Below are 22,541 nucleotides of genomic sequence, written 5' to 3'. Positions count from 1 at the left end.
GAACATACCGACAGTGTCACGCTGTGTCTCCTTGCTGGAAAGCTCCCACTATCTAGGCCGTGTTCGTGAATTGACTGACAGTACTGAAAATTCCCTAGGACAGAGTCAGAGCTATCCGCGAAGTTGGAAGCGCAAAAGAGATAAAGGATTGCTGACAGTCAATCTTCGTTGCCTGTATATAAAACCGTGAGCGCCATAGTAAGCTGAGCGCGAACAGGGTGGACAATTGAAGGCTGCGTAACGCTTAGGGTGCGTTCCGGAATTTGCTGGCAGTGCTAAAAACTTCCTAGGACAGAGGCTGAGCTCCCCGCGAACTCGCAGTGCAACAGAGATAAAATATTGGTTACAGTACTTGGAGCTAATATTGAACGCACCCTTAGTACACACATACATTCTTTAATCTTGGGAATGATTTCAACAAATTAGAAACTTGTTCATATACATTTCCCATAATCTTACGGCAGGTGGGTACGTATATACTGTATAATGCTTTCATGAAGCTATCACCAAACATAAGGGAACCAACAAGGTTTTGATCTGTATTATAGTTTTGGCGGGACAAGTCCAAGGAAAGCATACCTAGAACGAACGTAAGGGAACGGGATCTGTTGCGACATCTCGCGTCGGTCGGACAACAATTAAACGCTCCCCCGGCGATTGGCATTTTCTTGCTCAAGTTAGTGATATGCTATCGCTCTATTTGACAGAAGCCTAGATACGGGTGTATAAGGGCGAGTTGTGCGTGCTGCGTGCACTCCGTCAGCGGTGGTGTTACGTTGGCGGTGGATGGACGGACAGATCGCACGGTAGCGTTTTCCAAGGTTTGTCCCAATCGAAAAGATGTTACTCCTATCAACAATTCTACCGATTTCACCCTAGTTTTGCTCTTGGCCTCCACTCTTAGATTTAATAGATGGTTACGGGTTTTTTTATTTCGATAATTAGCGCCGCATCGAAGCTTGGCGTCAAACCAGTTGTCAGATTGCATTCTTCGAATAAGCTTTTGCACAAATTATATGGGCCTCCATATATTACCTGCTTTCAGTATGCGTACCTGTAGCATTCCGAGTGGCGCGGTACACCCATTTGTGCATAAAAATATACTTTAATATACTTGTTGTTGAATCGTGGATGAGTTACGTACGTATGTTACATACATATCTACACTTTCCTACGTATTGTGTTTGTATGTGCGTTTCGGCATTACCATTTTACGGGTGTGTAATTTCAATACAAACTATCATGCACGGCTCCAATCATAATCGTGATATTAAAGAAATCTAGCGGATGATTTCGAGTCATCAGTTAATAAATGTCTAAAAATTTATTGTTGAATTAACGCTGAGGCTGAGTATCACGTATTAAGTCCGAAGATACATCATTATAACGTAAATAACGGTAATGTGTGTATGCATGAGTCGTGGAAATACATATAATTTTTTTTTACTTGAAAAATAATGCCCTCAGTTTCTGCAAGATATTATTGAGACATTGAGACCTATTATGATTTTAGTTTACCATTCATATATTTAGATAAATTCATTCATAAACTTGTTTTGTGGCCATTGCCAATATCAAAATGTAGATAGAATGCCAATAATTAAGGATGTTCAACATCATCCGGAAAGGATCAAACATGACCATTGAACGTCGAAAAATAGTTCATAATATTCAGTAACCTCTGTCTTATTAACAAATCCTACTGTTTTATCCTTGGATCACCGACATAATCACCGTGTACCCTATTTTTCCAAATATAAGTTGATCCCTTGTATTCACTTTGCATCTCAGGACTTTCTTTTAAGTACTGAATATAAACCTACGTTTATAACTAAATTGATATCACAAGAGTACATTTACTTGTTGATTCATAAATTGCCATTTTCTTAAGTAGGTAAATTTATCAATCAAGCTAAGGTAGATTGAAAAATCGCAGCGTGAATATGATTAGTTTAATTTGATGATTGGAACTTTCATGAGAAACAATTTCAGTCTGTAAGGTAAATTAACTAAAAATCCCTTGTATAAGTCGTCCTCGCGTAAAAGTCGAAGATGATCTTTGAGGATGATGTTAACAACAAAAAACCTTGACTTATACTTGAAACGATATGGTAATTTTTCATCATTGTAAATAGTAAAAATATTGCGAGTTGCATTTCAATACACCTTACAATTAGTATGTATGTTGAAAAGAATTTAAATATGGTATAATCAAACTCTAAAACCATGATTTTTAGCCATTTTTATATTGTTTATATGTATGTTATGTCCGTGAATGGGGTTTACTCCCGAGCGGTAGGAATAAACCGGTTTGGCTTCACTTTTACATACTAGGACAAGCGGAAATCAGTATGAGGGTTGAATAATGTAGGGTTTGTTTGAAATGTTGATTATATATTTATTGCGAAGAAGCTGAGATGGCGGTAAGAACGAAGTGTGCTGTACGAAGCTATGAAAGAAGTCTAGATGTGACGTTGTTGAGAGTTAGAATAGGAGTGTCTCTAAAGACGAGAAATGTACAGGTGCAGAAAAGGTGTGAAGATGCTGAAGGAAGGGAATAGAATTAGATGAGTAAGCGCGACAGTGAGTAACGTGAGGCTAGGTAGAGATAAGAGGACAGGACAGAGACCATGATATTAATATAAGAACTATGGGAGAGTTAGCGAGTAGGAAAAATAGAGAGAGGTGGTATGCCGGATGTGAACATGTATTTTATGTCTTGTGTCTATTTTCAACAATGATAATTCGAACATTCCAACAATTACGTTTCAGCTTTCTTGTAGTTTTGACTTTATGATCCATACGCGACCAATCAAAACTTGTACTGATTAAGGCTTATGAGTTATGAGCTTGACTTTTTTTTTTACTATGGAGTGTTGTATTTACAAGATGTGCTCATTTTTCCAGATCGTTCGTTATTATTTCTGTTAAACTTATACATTTGGCCTGTCTTGACAATCTTTCAAAAACGTATCTTATGACGAAACCTTGTCAACTGTACCAATCGAATTTACATATGAAGTCCTGAAACATTAGAGGGTTCAATAAGTGCATTGTATTGTCAAAACAACATCGACTATATTTTACAGAAAAATTCAGTGCAGTTGGTAGCATTATTTCTACTAATTGACCTTTATCCATGTTCAATAAATTTTTTCCTATTTTTTTGAAACTTTCCCTGATTCGAGTCCTAACCACCACTCTGATGCTAATTTGATGTAATTGTCGTAATGCTAATTATCGGACCACACATAAATGTTTGTTGCAGACTGAACAAAGTATCACGATGTTCGAAGCAAATGCGAATAGGACTGTGACCAAACTATGCGCCGAATACGATCCATGGGCTTATGATCTACTCAATGTCAATGCGAATAATCAAGTTAGTTGATTAATAATTTACACATCAGGATCTTTTGATTTTGATCATGCTACCTATAGCTAATTAGTTAGTTTTAAACATATCTCAAATTTTCACAGTAATTAACTTTATTGAAGTTGCTTCATAATTCATTTTAAGAAGACAGGATACTTTCGCTCTTGTTGGAGGCATCTCAGGTCAAACATTTGCTATTCAATCAACCCAACCAGTAATTCTGTACTATTCTATTTTCAGACAAATAATGACGATGAGGATTGTCAAGATTTAAATAATACCATGGTCAACGATCTTGTTGCCAAAATTCTTGATGACGATTCAAATATTGCCGAAGATAATTTCACAGATGGACAAACCAGATTACCACAATATCAGTCCGAATATTCCAAGCATATTGATCTTCATACTACTAACGAATTATTACCTTCTATTTTGGAGCCCAATGGCGTAGCAAGACACCGCAATACCGCTGAGATAGGTGTATCCAATGAATCTCACAGTGAAAAAAATTATCAAAAGTACTGCAGTCGATTACATGCTCTAAGTCTGAATGTGTGTACAGGAAATACATGTGGCGAAGGTAATACCTATTCCAACAGTGTGATAAACGAGCTACAGAGACCTACTGCCCAGCAAAGTAATTTATTGTCCAGCAGCAATTGTTACTTAAATGAAAACAGAAATTATGCATCACTCTCGAATGGACTGCTTACTACGACCAATGGGTTGAATTACAATTCGCGTACACCTAACTGGTCAGAGACATTGGTATCACCAAATTGCACAAAAGATCTGTTCGGGAACTACCAGTCAATTCAGAAACATTGCAATCTTGACTTGAATGTGAATTTATCTTCAAATTTGTCAATGGATTCTCCGAGTTGCACTAGAATAAATGATTGGGAGTCACAAAGTAACTGCGATTACCATAGCATTGGAAAATCTAAAAATAATCAAATGCTGAGCATCCATGATTCTTACAATGTAACTACAGCAGGTCAAATGTATAGGCCAAACTCTGTTATGACCGATTTGAGTGGTGATTCTGGTTTTTTGTCCAACTCGCCGTTACAGCATTATTCTCCAGCAGAAACTGGTCTACAAAATTGTATACCTAATAATTTTCAATGTACCAGATTTGATGATTATAGAGACGTACAAGATCCCAATGGTTTAGGTGTGGTCGATAAAACAAATGAGTCCCACTTCCTTCAACAGCAATCGCAAGCTTTGAAAACAGATTCACCAATGGATCAGAGTTATAAACGAATGGTTAACTGCTATCCTTATTTGAATGATTACGCATCGATACCAAAGATTCATCCCAGTAATTCTGAAACTGTATCATCAGTAGGAATCATGGATCACAGGATGAACAATAATTTACATACATCGCCGCTTAGTCCTAATGTAAAACAAAGAGATAATCATCAAGTTTATTCTCCCATTGGATTTCCAAGAAATTTAATCTCAAGGAGCTACACTATTATGTCTAATAAACATAGTTACCAAACACCGAATGGATACCAGCGTTATACAACCAATAATGTTGATACATTGAAAGGTACACAGACCACCACTGGGAATAATTACCAGAATAACGTAAAGAAACAAAATATGACATACATGGATTCATTTGATTTCTCGAATGAAATTTCATATCCTTCTTCGATGTCGTTCGCTCCAACATTAGCAGGAAATGCACAAGGCGGTGAAATGTTTAACCAAATGATGAAACAACGCCAACATCAAGGGATCCATCCTGTGCCACCACCCGACGTTTTATTCAACACTGGGTTGGTGCATGCTGGAAATGTTTTTTCCACAGTTTTATCAGTGCCCGTGTCTGTATCTGTTCCACCATTGCACCCGATGTCTGTATTGTTTGGAGGACTCAGGAACAGCACTTCTAGGCGCTCAGGCCCTTCTAGCATATTGCAACTGAGATTGGAGCAGACCTATGAACAGTTCAAGCAACTGGAGAAAGAGCGGAAAAAATGCGAGGCTGGCTTAGCTGCTCACTTTCCTGGAAAACGAGTGACCAGTGCCAATAATATACCTACACCACGTCTACAAGGAAATCCGTCACGTGTTGACCGGCTGATCATTGATCATCTCAGAGAACATGCGCGTGTTATTACCCTTGTGGCTAAGGTAAGAGCATCGGATACTAATCTAGAGAAGCATCCAAAATGCATTCTAATATTTGGTTCAAAATCATTAGAAATATAATTATTTATTTATTGATACACAAGGAGAGCATGTCGCGCCATCATTCTTTTCCTTCTCTAGAAGTAATACTTTGAGTATTACCTAAAGATGCAATAGAACACGTGATCATTGTGCACGTTTCAGGTGTAATTCGTTATTGCAACGTTGTGTGACTAGTATAAAATATAATAGACAGTGAAATATATACATTCAAAAGATATGAAACGGTGTGAGGTATTAGTGAATGAGAGTGGAGCGAATGCAAGGAGGAAGGCTGCAGTGATTCACAGGTAGCGCAGGGGTTCGCATTGCGTTTCACAGGTCTCAGGTGCTTGGTAATCGTTTTCCGGCTGTGCTAAGCACACGTCTGACGTGGATCTTCTGATTTTTCATTTACGCCCCTGATTGATCTTCTTAAAACTTCGTAGGTGCCGATTTCCTTTTCTCTCTAGACATTAGGTCGTACACCTTTGCCTCAACAAAGGTAAAGGCTCTCTGGCCTAGTGTCGTCTTTTTTCCTGGAATGTCATGAGAACGGTACGTCTGAGTTTGGCAGTTGTGCTGCATGCATGGTTCTTCCACCTTAGATTGCCATCTAGGTATGTACTCAGGATTTTAACACAGTCTGTTCATGCGCACTCGACACCTCCTGCTATGGATAGCTTTCGGAACGCTGGAAGTCTATTCTGGTAGGGGGCAAGGAGAGTGATGCTCATTTTCCTTATGTTTACCATCAGGGAGTTATTCAAGGAGCAAGCAAGTGCTTGTGATAGATCCTTTTCTACGCATTGCTTCAAGTCCTCCCATGAGTAGCCGATGTATACGATGTTTATGTCGTCTGTATAGGAGATGTGTTTCCCAGTGGAGTTAGAAAGCGTAAGGTCGTTGAAGTAAAGGTTGAACATCAGGGGGCCGAAAATGGTACCTTGCGGTATCTGAAATTCCATGATTACCTCCTCGCTGTAGGCATTATTTATCCTTAGTCACCTGAGTATCTTGAAAATCTCATCCATTCACAGGACTGAGGAAGATTGATGCAGGTATCTCTGTCACGATGCCCGAGGTCCTAACGGCATGTGATTATGTTGGCTAACTTTTTGCCTACGCTGGCGAAGAATGCGTTGAACTTGTTAGCTACTTTTCTGTATTTTTGGAGTATGTAGCCTTTTTCATCACAGAGTTTGTAAGTATCCTGCTGATTACCCCTACTTCACGTGCGACTCTCTTTATGGTCTCCCATAGCTTCTTTTGGTTGATGGCACACTTCGCTACCGCTGCTCTCTTGTATTTCACTTTCTTGAGCACGGTCGTTAGATTGTTTCTGTACCCTGTGTACTCTTCCGCCATGTCCAGGCTGTTCGGTTTCTTAACTTCTTTCACTGTAGAGGTGTTCCTTATGTTTGATGAAGCTAATTAGTGCTAGCGTGATCCAAGGTTTCTTGTTCTGTGGCCTAGCAGATGAGATACCATACATTTTTATCTTCCAAGCTTGGACCACTTTAATTATTAATTCTTACCATCTCATATTTTCAAGATGGAACGTCTTCGGGGTGCTACAATGAATCAGCGAGTTCACAAAGCTATGGAATATTGGCTTGAAGTTATCAAGTATGTGCAAGAACGACGAAAACAAGAGATAGCAAATGCAACTAAACGCCAGAAAGAAAATCCACACTGCATTCCCATGCACGATGACAAGGGTATGTATCAGTTTATATAATATGCTTATTCTATATGTTGAGGGGGAAGGGTACACCTGTTGATTGAGGTAGGTGATGGAAATGTTATACAGGGCTGATAACTTATTTTCTCTTTCTGCTATTGCTCTCTTGTCCCTTACTTCTTCTCGTTCGTCACAATCGCTGGTCGATAGAACTCTTAAGGCTGGGCTGTTTGCATTGTACTCTGCAGTCTATAACAATAATTGCAACTAATACAGTGTTTTTCTACTATGTTGCAGTAATGTAGGCTATAGTACACTTGTAAGATAGATGCGATACTCTTGTACATTAAAAAATCGTGCATCCTTTCATATTTCAATAATTGCTGTTACATTCTATACAACAATATGGCAGAGATACTTGGTTGTTAATCTAATACAAATGTAGTGACATTGTAATCTATTCTCAAGTTACTGTGGGCTAAAAAAGGCTTTCCGTCTCTTCATTCTCACATGAGGTCAAATTAATCCCACATTCAACTTGATACAACAACTGCTGGGCATGGCTTATTTTCTCATTATTAATGAAAGATTTTCTCTATGAATTATATATTTTTCCTTTACTCTCATAGACACATCTCAGGTGTTGGCGCAAATAAACTATTTTAAAACACCCAACAGAAGCCTATTTTCCATGCCAAATGACGACCTTCAGATTTAATGAAAGAATATCGATTTTTGCCGTTAAAAAAAAAATACTTTTCTATAATTTCACAAATGTCAAGACCTTCGGGACATGTCTTTTGATACTACAAATGTGTACCTAAAAACATATTCTGCAACGTGGGAAGTGTCTTCCATATTCTTTTTCTTTTTTTTCCTTTTTTTGTACTAATTGGATGCATAGTTAAGTTTTGAGATAGTAGCCATTTGAGAATCGATGGGATTTATTTGAACCCATGCGACAATGAAGGGTGAAACGCAAGAAAAATTTGTATCTTTTCAAAACGATCAAAATCAAACCTTATTATTTTATCCTGCTCTTACCCATACTATAAAGCGAATTTCTTGCATCATATTTTCAAGACCACTCTGATATTAAATTTGTTCCACTGCTTAATAAACCCTGTCTGGTTTATCTTGTTTTTTCAGATATATTGGCCCTAGCAGGAAGCATTCATGAATTAACTAAGGCATCCCGCTTAGCTAGAACTGGTATGTACAATGCCCTTCAAGCTACACTTTTGTACGATGCCGAATTTGAAAGAAAAGTAATTGAGACGTGCAAAGATACTTTTTTCAATATCAAGCTTAGAGACACCAACAGCACACATCTTTCCAGCCATGTTGACTGTGCTTAAGCAAAACGCGATTTAACTGGTTAAAGTTACTTTTCAGATTATAGATTTGAAGTGTATTGACTGAACCATTCATTCATTTAATTTATAAAGTTATTTTGCAATTGATCAGAAAAACCATCCCGATTTCTGTTTCGCTCATTTTATTTTCTACTTTTAGGGTATTAACTCCCAATGTTATAACAATTTAGTCCCTGCGATAGCTGCCTAATAATGAAGACATTTTTTGCAATTCTTGCAAATGAAAAGCTATTACTTTATCTCAAATATTGTAAAACTAGCTGCGTGCAATAATTCAAGCAAGGTTTGATTAGTCCTCTATCCATAATCATGTTGATATTGCACCAATTGGAGATGATAAGTAGTTGCATACGTCTGCGTATAATTCGTGAATATGGAGCGCAATTGTGATTGAAACTTTTTTACCCCAAAAGCAGAGATTGTGTAGTAACACAAACTCTTTAGACACATGGCAACTCTGTGCCATACGGCAATTATGTTACTTTGTTGCAAACTATTGAAAAAACAAATAACATGTGAACGAACTCACCAGGGTTAGTTTCTAGGTGGAATTGCATATCAACGAAACATTGAGAATTTCACGAACAGTTAAGAGCTTGTACGAGTATGTGTAGCAAAATTTTCAAGGCTGGACATTTTAGGTCTGCAAACGATTACTAGGATTAAAAGTTTTTCCATCTCTAGTTTAGTAATTGGATTTAAAATTATTAAGAATATGATCACAACGCAACTTTTTGACTACTAACCTTTAAAATATCTTTGTTGTGCTAAAAAATTAAGTTATAACCGTCATCTTAACTCGCCGTTAGATTTCTCTAATAGTTTGACGTCTCAGTTGTTACAAGTATTTAGATATTTAGGGCAATTGTCAATTTTCGTCTGTAGGTGCGAAGAAAATTGTCTAGTAGATGGAATGTTACAAAGAAAAAAAGTAGTTAAAATGCTAGATAGAATTTTTAGAATAGATATATGTGGCCTTTCCTAATTACGACCCGAACAATGTGACATTTAACTAATTTTCATGCGATTTTTAAGAGGTATTTTCAACTAACATATATTTATTACGAATGTACTTCGTTTAATGAATGTAGCAAGGTAATTGATATCGACGTCGCAAAGCAATCCAAATGCTGTCCACTACACTATACAGATATTATTATATTGACAATTGAGTGATTGCATATAATGCTAAATATAGTGAATATCTGAGACGGAATTTAATATTCAATCTATATACGAAGTAAGTCTAGCCTCTAAATACCAAAATTTTGTTGAGTTTATCGCTCGTGCATTGTACTACATACATCATATTTGATAAGAAATTTTGCCACAGATTTTATATAAAACTTGTAGCTGCACAAAAATCGGGGATCGGGACGTATCCGAATTTGTTGTAGTGATGTAGAATCCATAGCGTAACTCTTTGAGGATCAAATTTCAAAAAGTATCGTGATAATTATCGAGTATCGGCATAATTTTGCTAAATGCATTCGATCAGTTATCTTGGTAACATACCGCAAGTCTTCAGCACACGCGTACAAGAACCGTACATATTGCAGTTGCTACAAGCTGCTCAATTTTTAACATTTTTATGATTCAATCTTGCGTCCGCTAGTAAAATATCACAAACAAGGCTTTTGCTTATGTATAGATAAATATTTTCATTGACTAGATGAATATGAGATTCAAACGTAGCGGTAGAGAAATGGTCAATTTGTGAAAAGAAGCTGAGAGAAAAACGAGAGTAACAAGGTCTAGAATTAATCGTCAAATGGCAAAAGGAGTTGAAAATTAAACAGGCTGAAATAGCTGATTAACAAAATAGAAGCATAACACAAATGTGAGTGGCGACTTAGGCGCCATGCTTCTAAAAGTTCCCTTTTGGCATTTGCAGAGTATTAACTGTGATAACTTTTATGCCAATACTGTAAATTATACTCAACTCCCTACTATATAACTTAAATATCTTTTAACTACTTTAACAAACTGCCTACTGGATATTGTTATCAACTGGAATCTGATTGTAAAAGTTTTCAACTTTAAAATTTGTTGTATCATCGCGTAACATAATTACTATAAATCAATTGAACAGTCATTATAAACATATAGGCATGCAACAGCTATAGTACTTAAACCGACAATGAGATATCCAAACCCATTTGCACGCACAACGACATGTGCATGCCCAGGCTTACGCCTAACCAGTGGATAACGTCAACTGATTGTAATGTCCATAGGTGTCAAATATATAGCAGGGTGTTAGTGTGTTAGCTGGTTGTTATTTAGCCTCGCGTGTTACAGGGTGGCCACAACATCTCTCCGAGTAACAATCGATTGACGTTTTTCTTTACCATGCAACACAAAGCAAATAACATGTAATGATGTTCCCACCAACTTCCGTGCTTTTCTGTTGCTTTAGTATTATACTTTTCGATGATTCATAGATTATGAGATGCAAATGTTCAATGAGATATAAAAATAGGAATTTAAAAATGTTATTACGAAATGGAGAGATAAAAGAGCCAGGCCTGCATAATATAATATAATATAATAAAATATAATATAATATAATAACCTAACGGTCATTATATAAGTAACATTTAATGGTAATATCGAGTTGATATAGTATAGCGCTAGTAGGTACATGTCCGACAATCCTAGTTTAATTGCATGTGATATTACTAAATATGTAAGTACATTAACAAAAATATTTAATATATATTATAATATAAATACGTAAATTAATATTGAACAAAAATGACCAATGTTAAGCTATAATATCGGCAAGAATTACCTATACATATATTTAAGCTAAAACAATTTTCAAGGCATAAGTATATACCTGTTCAGACATTACAATGCCAGCACACTTATGTGGGTACACACATAATATTCAACACATTGATGATATTTTATTCAAATATTTTCTATTCGTTGAAACTTGCCAATTACATGTAGGAATTTAAATAATATATAATGATTATCGCTGTGACGTCTGATTCGTTTGATGTAACTCTGATTAATCGGTGTTACTAGGATTGTCTGGTGTCATATATTCTGATAGTTTAGCCCAGGCCATGAGTCTGCAGAAACTTCGTACGTTTCTTGTAACTGTTTGATTCTTGCGAGATTCCCTTCAATATTTCAATGATGCGATATACGTTAATGCAAGCAGTTGACCGTTGTGAAGTAACGAGAAAAAGAAAGGAAGAGGAGAAGAATTAGAAATATCAAAAATCGCTGTTCTTTTAGCCAAGTGATATATAACAGGATTATTCCGAGTTATCAAAATTTTTGTAATTTATATCATTATCAGTAATATCATATGATCAAATTATGCGTTGCTTACGTATTGAATATATGTTGAGCGTATTGTACGTTGTATTCATCATTGTATTCTTTGGCTGTGGTGATAAAATCAAAAACCACTCAATAGGACCTTTCTGAAAGACCTTTTTTTTTTTTTTTTTTTGTCTACTTTCAGTTGTATTTTTTGGTAGAAATGTGCAAGATTTCCATACGTTCTAAGTTGTAACACATTTGTTTCTGTGCCATCTGTTCCCACATCTTTCAAAGTTGAGACTACATTAGTGAAATATTGGTACAGTCCTTATACATGATTAATGAATTGTGTGGCTTGCATATATCCTGTTAAATATTTATTGGCAAAATATAAATTTACAAACGGTCAACTGGTAGCTTTGCCTTCCAAGGTAATTGTAATAGACGGCTCAATGTAAAATGACAAGTCTGGTTTATAAGAATACTAATTGTAGAAATATCTAACACAACACACACACACACACACTCGCGCACATGCAGTAGAAAAACAGTAAACAAACACAATACATAATACTATATGTGGGGATATTATAATATATAATGTATCAATATAATATAATAATTGTTTCTACGTTACAACGTGTAAGCGCATATCATAAATATATGTTGGGCGGTCATTTTCTAGTTTCATGGACCAGTATTAACTATAGAAATATTGTTATAAAGGACTGATAGAATAGATTTGGACGAGTCATTGCTAAATTATCTAAGAGAAGAGCTTGATTAATGTGATTCCGAGGAAGTTTTTTTTGTTGAAACTTCAATCTAATATGTTTAGCTGGTGTTGCATATGTGTCACTTCTGTTCGTAACAATAGATGAGTAACTTATTTGCCAAGCATCTGTACATCATATAAAATTATTATGTTCTGGTTGTTGTTAACTTTCGTACAGCTATAGCAGTTGGCGAAATTTAATTAAACTGATAAAAATCAGCGGTTACTAACGGAATATGGCCAGCTAAATAGCATACGTACCTATTTGTATATTTGTTTGCATCTGCTCTGTATTGTCAGGGAAAACTACGAAATTATCATTATTCTCACAGTCGAAACTTTGTTCGACGTTTTAGGATAAATATTGTAAATTGAATTATTTGTTGTTGCGTCTACTCTTCGACGCTAATTGTCACAATTGTAAATAAGATAAACACATCGTTTTGTTTTGTCATGACAGATTTCAATATACATCGAATGCAAATAATACAGCCTACGTAATCTAGTTCGAGAGCGCATTTTTGGTTAGAGCTATCGTGCTGAACATTTCTCTGCTTTTTTCAAGTAATATTTGCTCAATAGTTCCTTGTACAAAATTCAATTTCAATTCTGTCAATGCATTATTAGTATCACAGCGTTGCATACAGCTGTCAGATTTAAATATGGTTAGGTGCTAGTACCTGTGTACCCAAGTATGGAAGAGAACAAATTTTCCGCAAGATTATTAGAATTGTTGGGAATATGGGAATTTTTAAGTGTGAAATGTCTTTTATTAGTATTCAGTGTTTATACGTGAATAGAATACAGCTAGTTGTTGGATGAATGTTAAGCATATGGAATAATTAGCTTTAGGAAATCCTCAATCAAATTATCTGAATATCAGCCTTTTTGTTGAATTGAACATGAATTGATATCCATTGCATTGAATACGAAGGCATAAAAGTCTATTTTTACTGTTGGAAACTCTAAATGGTTTGTTAGAAAAGCTTCGTATAGCAAGCAATTTGCATAACTCTAGGTAAGGATTATTTGTGTATTATAGGGAGTTTTTTTTTAATTATAACATGATAGGTATTGTGGTAAAACTTAACTACTGTACGATGATTATAGTGATTGTATAATATATTTGGCAACAATGCAGTTGCATCAACAACCAGTTGAAACCGTATTCTTTGAAGAGAAAAATAATAATACTCAATACGTGGACCACTATGCATATATATAAATATATATACAGACACACACACACAACGATTGTATTACAATAATATATCATTAAAGTGAATTTTGTATGGAACATTACAGGAAATATTTTGAAACTGAATTAGTTATTCAAAATGTCATGTGTAAGAAAATTTGATTGAGGAGCACATAGTCAATCTCTGGTTTTAATGGTTTTAGGAAATATATTTTTCATGCACCTGTTAAGTTTTAAATAATGATTCCATGTGCAATAAATGTGTAAATATTACAAACAATTTCTTTCTTGTGAATAAGCGTATTGGATTGTACCACTAACGGTGAAAAAGGTAAATAGTGGAGTCTAGGTATTTATAGTTTGCACAGTTTTCGTAATTGATTAGCGTACAATGTGAATACCTATTGTTTACAGTGTTTGGTCATTTTTACTGACAAATGTATCTTACGATAGTCATTTTGGTGGTGAAACCGACTTAAATCGTAAATAGTCTAGATTATTAGATCAGGTATGCTATATATGTATAATGTGATACGACAATTTTGTTATTAGTATGCATAACGTGTTAAGCATTAGGCAATGTCATATTGGTGAATGGACTGCGTTTTTGAGATTGCAAAAATGGAACATGTGAGAACCGCAAAGGGTTGATGATAGCGGTTTGAGGTGAGGGTTAGAGAACAGGAAAAATAAGAACTGATTGATTAATTGATTCTATTATTTTAATTTATTTTTAGTAATGACTAGAAAGAAGTGTAGTTTAATTTTTAACTTGTTGAGTTATGCTGTCAAAAGGAACGATAACATGAGAATTTATATTTTGCTTCCACTAATCTTAAGCTGAATTGTATCTGTTGTCAGTGTCTTCAACTCTACCTTTGATTCTGGCAAATAGAACTATTATTGTAATGCTGTACTGCTACTACTACTACTACTGCTACTGCTACTGCTACTGCTACTACTACTACTACTGCTACTGCTACTGCTACTGCTACTACTACTGCTACTACTACTACTACTACTACTACTACTACTACTACTACTACTACTACTACTACTACTACTAATATTACTAATACTATTATTACTGAACTACCACCATTACTAGTTTCAATTTCATATTTGTAACAACCGCAATTAACCAGCAAAGTTTGGTTTCTTATTATTCTGAAATGAATTTAAGTGCTCTGAAACAGTGTACTACGGTACAACTTGTTCATACTTACGATTATAGACGAGTATTCGATTAAAGAATCATTTAGGGTATTGTTGTGATCACAGAACACCTAACACGAACTAAAGTAATAATAGTTACCTAGGCTTGGCATTTCTATTTGTAATTTTTATCTTTGTCTGTTCTGTCGATGTTGAATATCTGTCCAGTGTATTTTACTTTGTATGTAGATTTAGAACGACACGTTTTAGATAACTTTGGAATATTCTTAGTGAAGATTTAAAATTAGAAAAGCAAACATCAGCTAGATTGTGATTAATTTTAAAAATATACTGTCGTTCGTCATTTTTTTGATATTGAAATAGTGATGGGGCAAAGAAAAAAAAATATATATATATATATATTTTTTATCAACTGACATTTATATTTGAGTTGGAGATGCAAGAATCATTTTTTCTTTTCGAAAGTCAACTAGTCTATATTTTTGTTTATGCTTGTAACCTATAGTAATTTCATAGCCTGATTACAAAATTAAGTTCTGAACCTTCGAAATTATTTTACTGTGAAGCATAACGATTCCACTAAAAAAAACTTTGAGATGAGAGTATAAACGTGCTGTGTATTATGCACATGGAACATCCCATGTCAATTCGACCAGGTCTTGACACTCATATTTTTTATGGCTATAGTAAGACTTCAAAAACCCCTCAATTTTTTTTCACGTCTTTCTGCACAATTCTCTATGAGCAGTGATCGTTAAAACTTGTGAAAAACGTATTGCTCGTAAAACCTGAAAACATATCAAAATTGCTGTATTTTGTTTCGATAATTTTGACACAAAACCCCGTAATGGTAAACAATGTCTTTCTAGGTGTCTAGTCATTTACAACATTTTTTTTTAACCAAAACGCGGGCAAATGATCATTAAAATTAAATCTCAAATGTTTTCCGGTCGGTAAAAATTTGTTCATGAATCCTCAAAAAGAAGCTATGCCACAACTATTGGGATGAAATACTGCGGTTTTTTCCGATTTCAAAATACAGGATGTTTTTTCACGATTTCTTGACCCTTATTGTTCGTAAGGGATTTTTCAGAAAAATGTAAAAAATGAATTTAGATGTCTACAAGGACCTACTGATCCAGAAAAAATGTCGCGAAAAAAAATATGCGGCACAGGACCTAATGGAGTTGAAATGGAATGCACAATAGGTGTCGTTTTCATAATACGTTTACATATTATTAGATTCAAATGGGCGTGAATGTCATGTGTATACTTTGTGCACATCGATTCAACAGTAGTCCGTTGAAAAACTCTGAATTTGTATGTGGATACATTTATACACTGAACCGTGTCTGGATTAGATGTATGCATATTTTTGTATCACCTGAATTCAACCAGATCATTGTAATCGTTCATAAATTTTATTAACATCCGAATTTAATGCATTATGTTGGATAAAACTTTACTCCCATTTCTATTGCTAAAAAAAGCATATACTAAATTCCAAAAAAAAAAAAAAAAAAAAAAGGAAGAAGAAATATAAAATGTTTAAGTTTCATGTCCAATTATAAACATTTTTATCGTGGAAAATGAAGACGTGATTAGATGATTGGTTTGCACTTGAGAAAGTCAAAGCTTTTACGTCTGTATGTATGATATTGCCTACGAACTTTGAGCCCTCGTAATGTTAATTGAATAAACCATTGGTAGATGATCTTCCACAAAGTTGATGTACAATAAAGTTTGTGCCACACGGTTTGCAACTACTAACATTATTCTCGGTAGTTTTCAAGTCGCCAAAATCGATGTCAGCATAAACAAAATGTGTTAATATGTTAAATAGCTATAAGTAAATTTGGGGCTTAGATTAACCACCTGTAAAATTGAAATCTTTTTGTACCTTATCAGAATATATTTTATAGCTTTTTCGCAAGTGTCGATGTTTTATGACAAATACATGTAGCCTTGAGATGCTTGAATGGCCATCTTGCTTAGTGCAGTATATCTATTCTGAGCATGGTTTCTTTGGCTTATTCACGTTATATGTTTTTATTCGTTAATAACTAGAAAAACTGAACTTGCAATCAGTGCTCACCGAGTACAATCGAGAAATAACGCCACATGTTATGATTGAAAGGCCACAAAATGTGCTTTTTAAGGATTTTAAGTCAACAATAAGATTGATTATATGATGTTATATAAGCTGTTTTATGGATATATGTTTATCCTGCTAATATTGGCAGTCGCATTTTGTGAAAAGTGTCCTTTCTATGTAAACTTATATATCCCGCAAATTATCAATAAATTGTATCTTTCATGTTCATTATGATACGAGCGTCTTTATTAATAATTTCATAAAATCTGACTCTCCTCCCCACTGAGTTGGTGCACAAGTATACGTTGATTTTAAGTAATATATTATTCATGCATAATTATGCTTGTTTCATTTGCTTAAAACATGCGTTGTCAGAACTTGATTGTGCATGTGTATCGGAAAATTATGAGCTATTTTCTGCTCAATCTGCAACTCATACAAAATGTCATTGATCAGATGAAAATAATTCATTGTACAATCGTTATGAATTCTTTTCAAATAATATTACTTTATTGTACTTCATTACATAATTCACAATATGCTAGATCAAAATATATTAATTTTTACATTTTCCTTGTCATGTTCGGCAACACCATGTAGAAGATAACGGACCTGACAATGTAAGAATTAGTTTTAACTTTGAGTGGAGTGCGTGGCTCGAGGTTATTGCTCTGGAAATTTCAGTAACAGCAATAAGTTTCCGATATCCTTTTTGTGGTGTATCAATCGCGATAATAACAACGTATTTCAAAACTGGATATTACAGTGTTTTATAAATGTGCAGAACATGTGAGTGCCTTTTTTTTACTTTTCCTAAACTTTTCCTAAACTGGAACTAAGTTTTCAATGAATAATCAATTTCCAAATGCAGGACGTAAAGAACATATACCTGACGGATTCACTTACAAAAAAATAAATAAATAAAAAAAAAAGCTTATAGAAGTCCGATGATCATAATTAGTACATAGTTACCAGTGCGTGTCACTAGGAACACGCATATTTGGCATGACAAAATGTTCCCCCTGTCTTTGACAGTCAAAACATGTCTTCAAATCTGCGATGGTAAATTTTTCAACAATATTAATTGCATACATTTAGCCTTACTAGTGTATTGTGAAACACAAGTCATTTTATACCGCGGGTTATGTTACGTCAGCTTAACAAAGAGCACATCAATATCTAATACTGCCATATATGGCTCAAGAGAAGATCGTTTTATTTTGCTTTCTTACAGTATAGAAAATAATTACAATGCTTAATCAAATAGATCATTATTATTCCTAGTTATCAGAGTTACTGACAAGATAAAAAGCTTGTTGGATTATAAATGGATAAAGAAGTGCTCGAATAAAAAAAGGGATCGAAATAAGGTAACGGCGGGCAAATATTTTAGCTACAAAATTCAGGAGATAATACAATTAGACTTTTCTTGTACATTGCCGTCAGCTTTCTCGATCTCAACCAATAATGTATGAAAAATATCTGCAACAGACTGAAACATTCCAAACAAAATAACATTTCATATTAAAGCAATATGTACTTTCCATATGATTATTCAGCTGTGACGTCTATTAGAAAAATATCTAATGCAATGTGAGTCTCAGGGATATAAAATACGATATCAACAGAATTTGCAACATTTAAAAATTCAAATTCTGGAATAAATTACTACAGTGGGTAGAAATTTATAAATTTTAATACCATGTTGCCAACATTTTCTTAAAATTTGGCGAGAGCAAATATTAAGGAAATTCACTAGTTTCATGAAAATGGGGTTAAATTTTTTATTTTAATTTTCAACACTCTCTCCATGACCATAGAGATACACTTGAATTATTTGAAAATTTTCGTGTGCCCCATTTACTCATAATAAAACGAATAAAGTCAATTTTTATTCATCGGCTTTCTTGGAATATCCAATGATATATTGCGTTTTTCATTGAAAATAATTAATCAAACAGAAGGTTGAACAAAGAACTGCTGAAACTATAGAGAAGATATTTAGGACGTTATACGAAAAATTTGCATTATTTTGATTACATCATTTATGAATAATCAACACAAACATGAGCAAAAGCGCCAGTTTATAGGGTCTGTGAGAAACTGTGCAGCATGGCTGGCGGGAAAGACCGACTGTGTCCAAAACTAATCCCTTTTGTTTTCCGAAGTGGCAAAGAAGTGAACCTCCCTGAGCGTCGTTTATGCCCTACATTTATTAGCTAAGAAATTAATGGATATCGAGCTACCTCATTCTGTTTTGCACTTGTCTCTAAAAAGGCGGCATGCCATGTCTCTGCTAAACGCTTCCCCTGCTCCGTTGATATCATTCGGTCCATGTGTAAATCAGTTTTATTACCAACCAAAACGATCGGCACGCTGAAACACGATAATTCATTTGTATTTGGAAAAAAAAAGTGTGTGTGTCAACTCCGACGCACGACTGGAGTTTACTCCTTACGAACGATAATTATGATATATATCGAATAGAAAAAGAAGGTAAATGAACGCATCTTCCAAAATGATAAGAGAAACAAACATATATCTGTAATTATTCGGATTATTTACATTACTTCAATAAAAGCTTAGTACATAAAAATACACGTATCAATGCATAGAAGTAAAAAAAAAATTTTAAAATCAAAACATTAAAAGTTGATGGTTAGGTTGCTGTTTGTGTACGTTGTATCGATACAATAAATGCTACTATATGTATTTATTCTAAAGCATGCATACCCTGTACTCGGCAGCAGTATACAAGTTGCGGCAGAACTTCGTAATACGCAGGCACATAACACACACGTACAAACATACACACACATTCAACTGTCAGACCAGAGGTAGTGAACTATACAGTGAGACTACGAAGCATCGCACAAAGAGGAGACCCCGAGTATAGGATACGCTGTATAATGTATTCCATCTCATTCTTTTGCACGTTCAATCCCACAGATATATATGCTTGTCTCTGTCTATGTAACACCTCAAGTTTTCGTGTTAGACTTGATTTTACTCCTCATAAAATTTCCGTACCGGGCCTTATAACTCGAATCGTTTCTCAAGGAGTAAACTCCAAAAATTTTCATTAATCACAAAGGAAGCATTGACGAGTAATAGAGATGTAAGATGAATTTGAGGATATCCATAATATTCATCCATCTACTAAAAACCGATGAAATTGATCAAGGAATGTAAAATATTGCATTACAGAAAAGATAATGATTCAGGTTTTCAGGTGATGAAAGAAGAATATCGATGCGGTATAAATAAATTCTATATAACCATGGTCACGAAATCATCAACAACATTGCGGTATAAAGTTACATACTGCACTTTGCCTGTGATGTCCAATAGCTTGTCGTAGATTATTTGTACAACTTCGAAACTTTTTGCACTAGTTATGCTGTAGACCAATACATATCCATGTATGTCCATAGAATACTGGGTAGGAAATATGCTATATTCATCTTGACCAGCTGTATCCACCAATTTCACTTCATATTCTTGACTATTGACACGAGTGCTCTTGGTAAATGCTAAAATATTTGCATTGTAGATGTAAAAGTTGCGAAGTGATTTCAATGAAATTCTTAGTCTTAGAAAGTAGTAATGAGGTCAATATTAATACTAAGAATAATATCATACTGGTAAAACTTACGATATAAAAAATTAAGCTATGTAATGACTCATTTGAGAATTCTTACTATTTTCAATTGTTGGATCGTACGAATCGACGAATAGCCCTTCGACGAATTGTATGCTGAGGGATGATTTTCCTTAAAAATTGACGAAGTACAGTCAATACCGAGAAGTTAAATGAGAGTAAACACGCGCGCGATATTCTTGCATGAGTGTGGAGATAAATTAAGTATTTATTTGGTTAACAAGAATGAATATCAAATATATGAGATCATGAATTGAAAATGTAAAAATTTTTGACTCACCTACTGATCTATAGCCCATAATGGCTATTTTTCTCTGTTTTGATGGCATTCTTCATGAATTTATAAACTGACAATGGTCCATAACAGGTTAAACTTTCATGAATAAATTTCGACAACCTAGTACTTGACTTTAATAATTAACAAACGCTACAAGGAGCGAAATTAAATTTGCAACAATCCCAATATGAACCGAGTGTGGTGAACCGTACAAACTTCGTCTTTAAAGATTAACTGAGATTAACTGAAGAGATTAACGCATTCTACTTAAAGCAAGGACCACACGTTTAACACAAGTGAATATGATTGTGAGATGCGTGTTGAAGATATGTTCAGAATGACTACTGGGATTTCATCATGGCAGTATTCGTGGGCTGTTTCGAGAATCTGTCGTACCGTCCGTAGACTGCACGTGAATTGCATTAGTGTCCTTTTTTATCGCAACAAGTAAAAACGGGTGTTTTCGGATGTACACCGAATCGTCACTGAACCCGAATGAGTTTGGATATTGCCCTTGTGTTTACTAGCTCGTAATTACGTATTGTAAAGTAATGTTCCTAAATGTCTTGGGCTTCCGCCTAACTTGTTTTCAGTCCGAAACAAAATGCAATCTCAATTCTATGAGAATTATGTGACAAATGACTTGCGATGCAGCCGACGTCAGAGATTAGGAGTCATTGTTACATAATTCGTATAGAATGGAACTCGCACTTCGTTTCGGACCGAAAACAAAGTATCCGGAAAAGGAAGACAATAACGAATATTACTGTGACCCTCACGGTCACGATATCTGTCCCCCTTGGGATAGGCATCCGAAGTTACCCGTCAATTTAGGCTGTATTTTCACGGGCAGCAAAATCCTGCCGAATTATTTTCCTGTCGCGGTTTTTTGTTTTATCCAATAGGAATACGCCGATAAAGCAGGGAGGCGCTACCTGGAGCACCCTGAATGCGAATTACCCATTTTATTGGTATTCCTATTGGCCAATGACTAGGCAGCAACTTACTAAATGCTATTGCGGTATTCTGATGCCCATGATGATCGAGACCAGCCCCCTGACCAGCCCCCTGCAACTAGATCGAGTGAAAAAGTAAAAAGAGTAACCTAGTATGTCACATGATTTTAGTTCTTATTGAGGGCGCTAGCAGTGCAGTTGTACAGGTTGCACGCCGTAAAGGCCGTAAAGGTAATCGCGCAAACCGCGCAACTGTACTAACGCTCTTTACCGAGTGTGACAACATAGACTCGTTTTCTGAAACACGGAGTTGCAGGGAGCTGCCCCTGACACTCACCACTGCTCGTATACCAAAAAATTGTACGCGTTTTGTCCCCGTTTTTTAGTTCCTCTACGTGGCGCTAGTAGACTTCTGACACGCTCGCTGCCCTCGCTGACCACGCACAAGATTGTCAGACAACTACTAGCGCCACTAGTGGTGGAGATTGTCGG

At 35.2% G+C, this 22,541-nt stretch overlaps 2 protein-coding genes across 5 annotated transcripts; one reads left to right on the top strand and one right to left on the bottom strand.

The window, feature by feature from the left end:
* The first annotated feature begins 207 nt into the window (after positions 1–207).
* Positions 208–14,889, top strand: LOC124184562 (meiosis-specific coiled-coil domain-containing protein MEIOC-like). Of its 3 annotated transcripts, none has more exons than XM_046574404.1 (6): positions 208–464; positions 549–821; positions 3,269–3,382; positions 3,617–5,533; positions 7,125–7,290; positions 8,403–14,889. In XM_046574404.1, exons 3-6 carry the CDS (start codon positions 3,287–3,289, stop codon positions 8,609–8,611), a joined length of 2,388 nt encoding a protein of 795 aa, XP_046430360.1. In that variant the 5' UTR covers positions 208–464; positions 549–821; positions 3,269–3,286; the 3' UTR covers positions 8,612–14,889. The 3 variants fall into 3 exon arrangements, with proteins under 3 accessions (XP_046430360.1, XP_046430359.1, XP_046430361.1); XM_046574403.1 differs by having other exon boundaries at positions 208–468; XM_046574405.1 differs by lacking the exon at positions 3,269–3,382 and having other exon boundaries at positions 208–468.
* Positions 14,890–17,643: 2,754 nt separating this feature from the next.
* On the bottom strand, positions 17,644–21,839 carry LOC124184568 (GTP-binding protein Rheb homolog). 2 transcript variants are annotated; one of them, XM_046574427.1, is made up of 5 exons: positions 21,097–21,836; positions 20,857–20,928; positions 20,481–20,688; positions 19,402–19,531; positions 17,644–18,647 (listed from the first exon to the last, which is right to left on the bottom strand). In XM_046574427.1, exons 1-5 carry the CDS (start codon positions 21,143–21,145, stop codon positions 18,558–18,560), a joined length of 549 nt encoding a protein of 182 aa, XP_046430383.1. In that variant the 5' UTR covers positions 21,146–21,836; the 3' UTR covers positions 17,644–18,557. The 2 variants fall into 2 exon arrangements, with proteins under 2 accessions (XP_046430383.1, XP_046430384.1); XM_046574428.1 differs by lacking the exon at positions 20,857–20,928 and having other exon boundaries at positions 21,097–21,839.
* Positions 21,840–22,541: the final 702 nt, after the last annotated feature.

Source organism: Neodiprion fabricii, chromosome 6 (genome assembly GCF_021155785.1).
Source record: "Neodiprion fabricii isolate iyNeoFabr1 chromosome 6, iyNeoFabr1.1, whole genome shotgun sequence".
Taxonomy (NCBI): domain Eukaryota; kingdom Metazoa; phylum Arthropoda; class Insecta; order Hymenoptera; family Diprionidae; genus Neodiprion; species Neodiprion fabricii.
The sequence above is the reverse complement of the archived record's forward strand: the minus strand, read 5'-3'. Positions and strand labels throughout refer to the sequence as shown.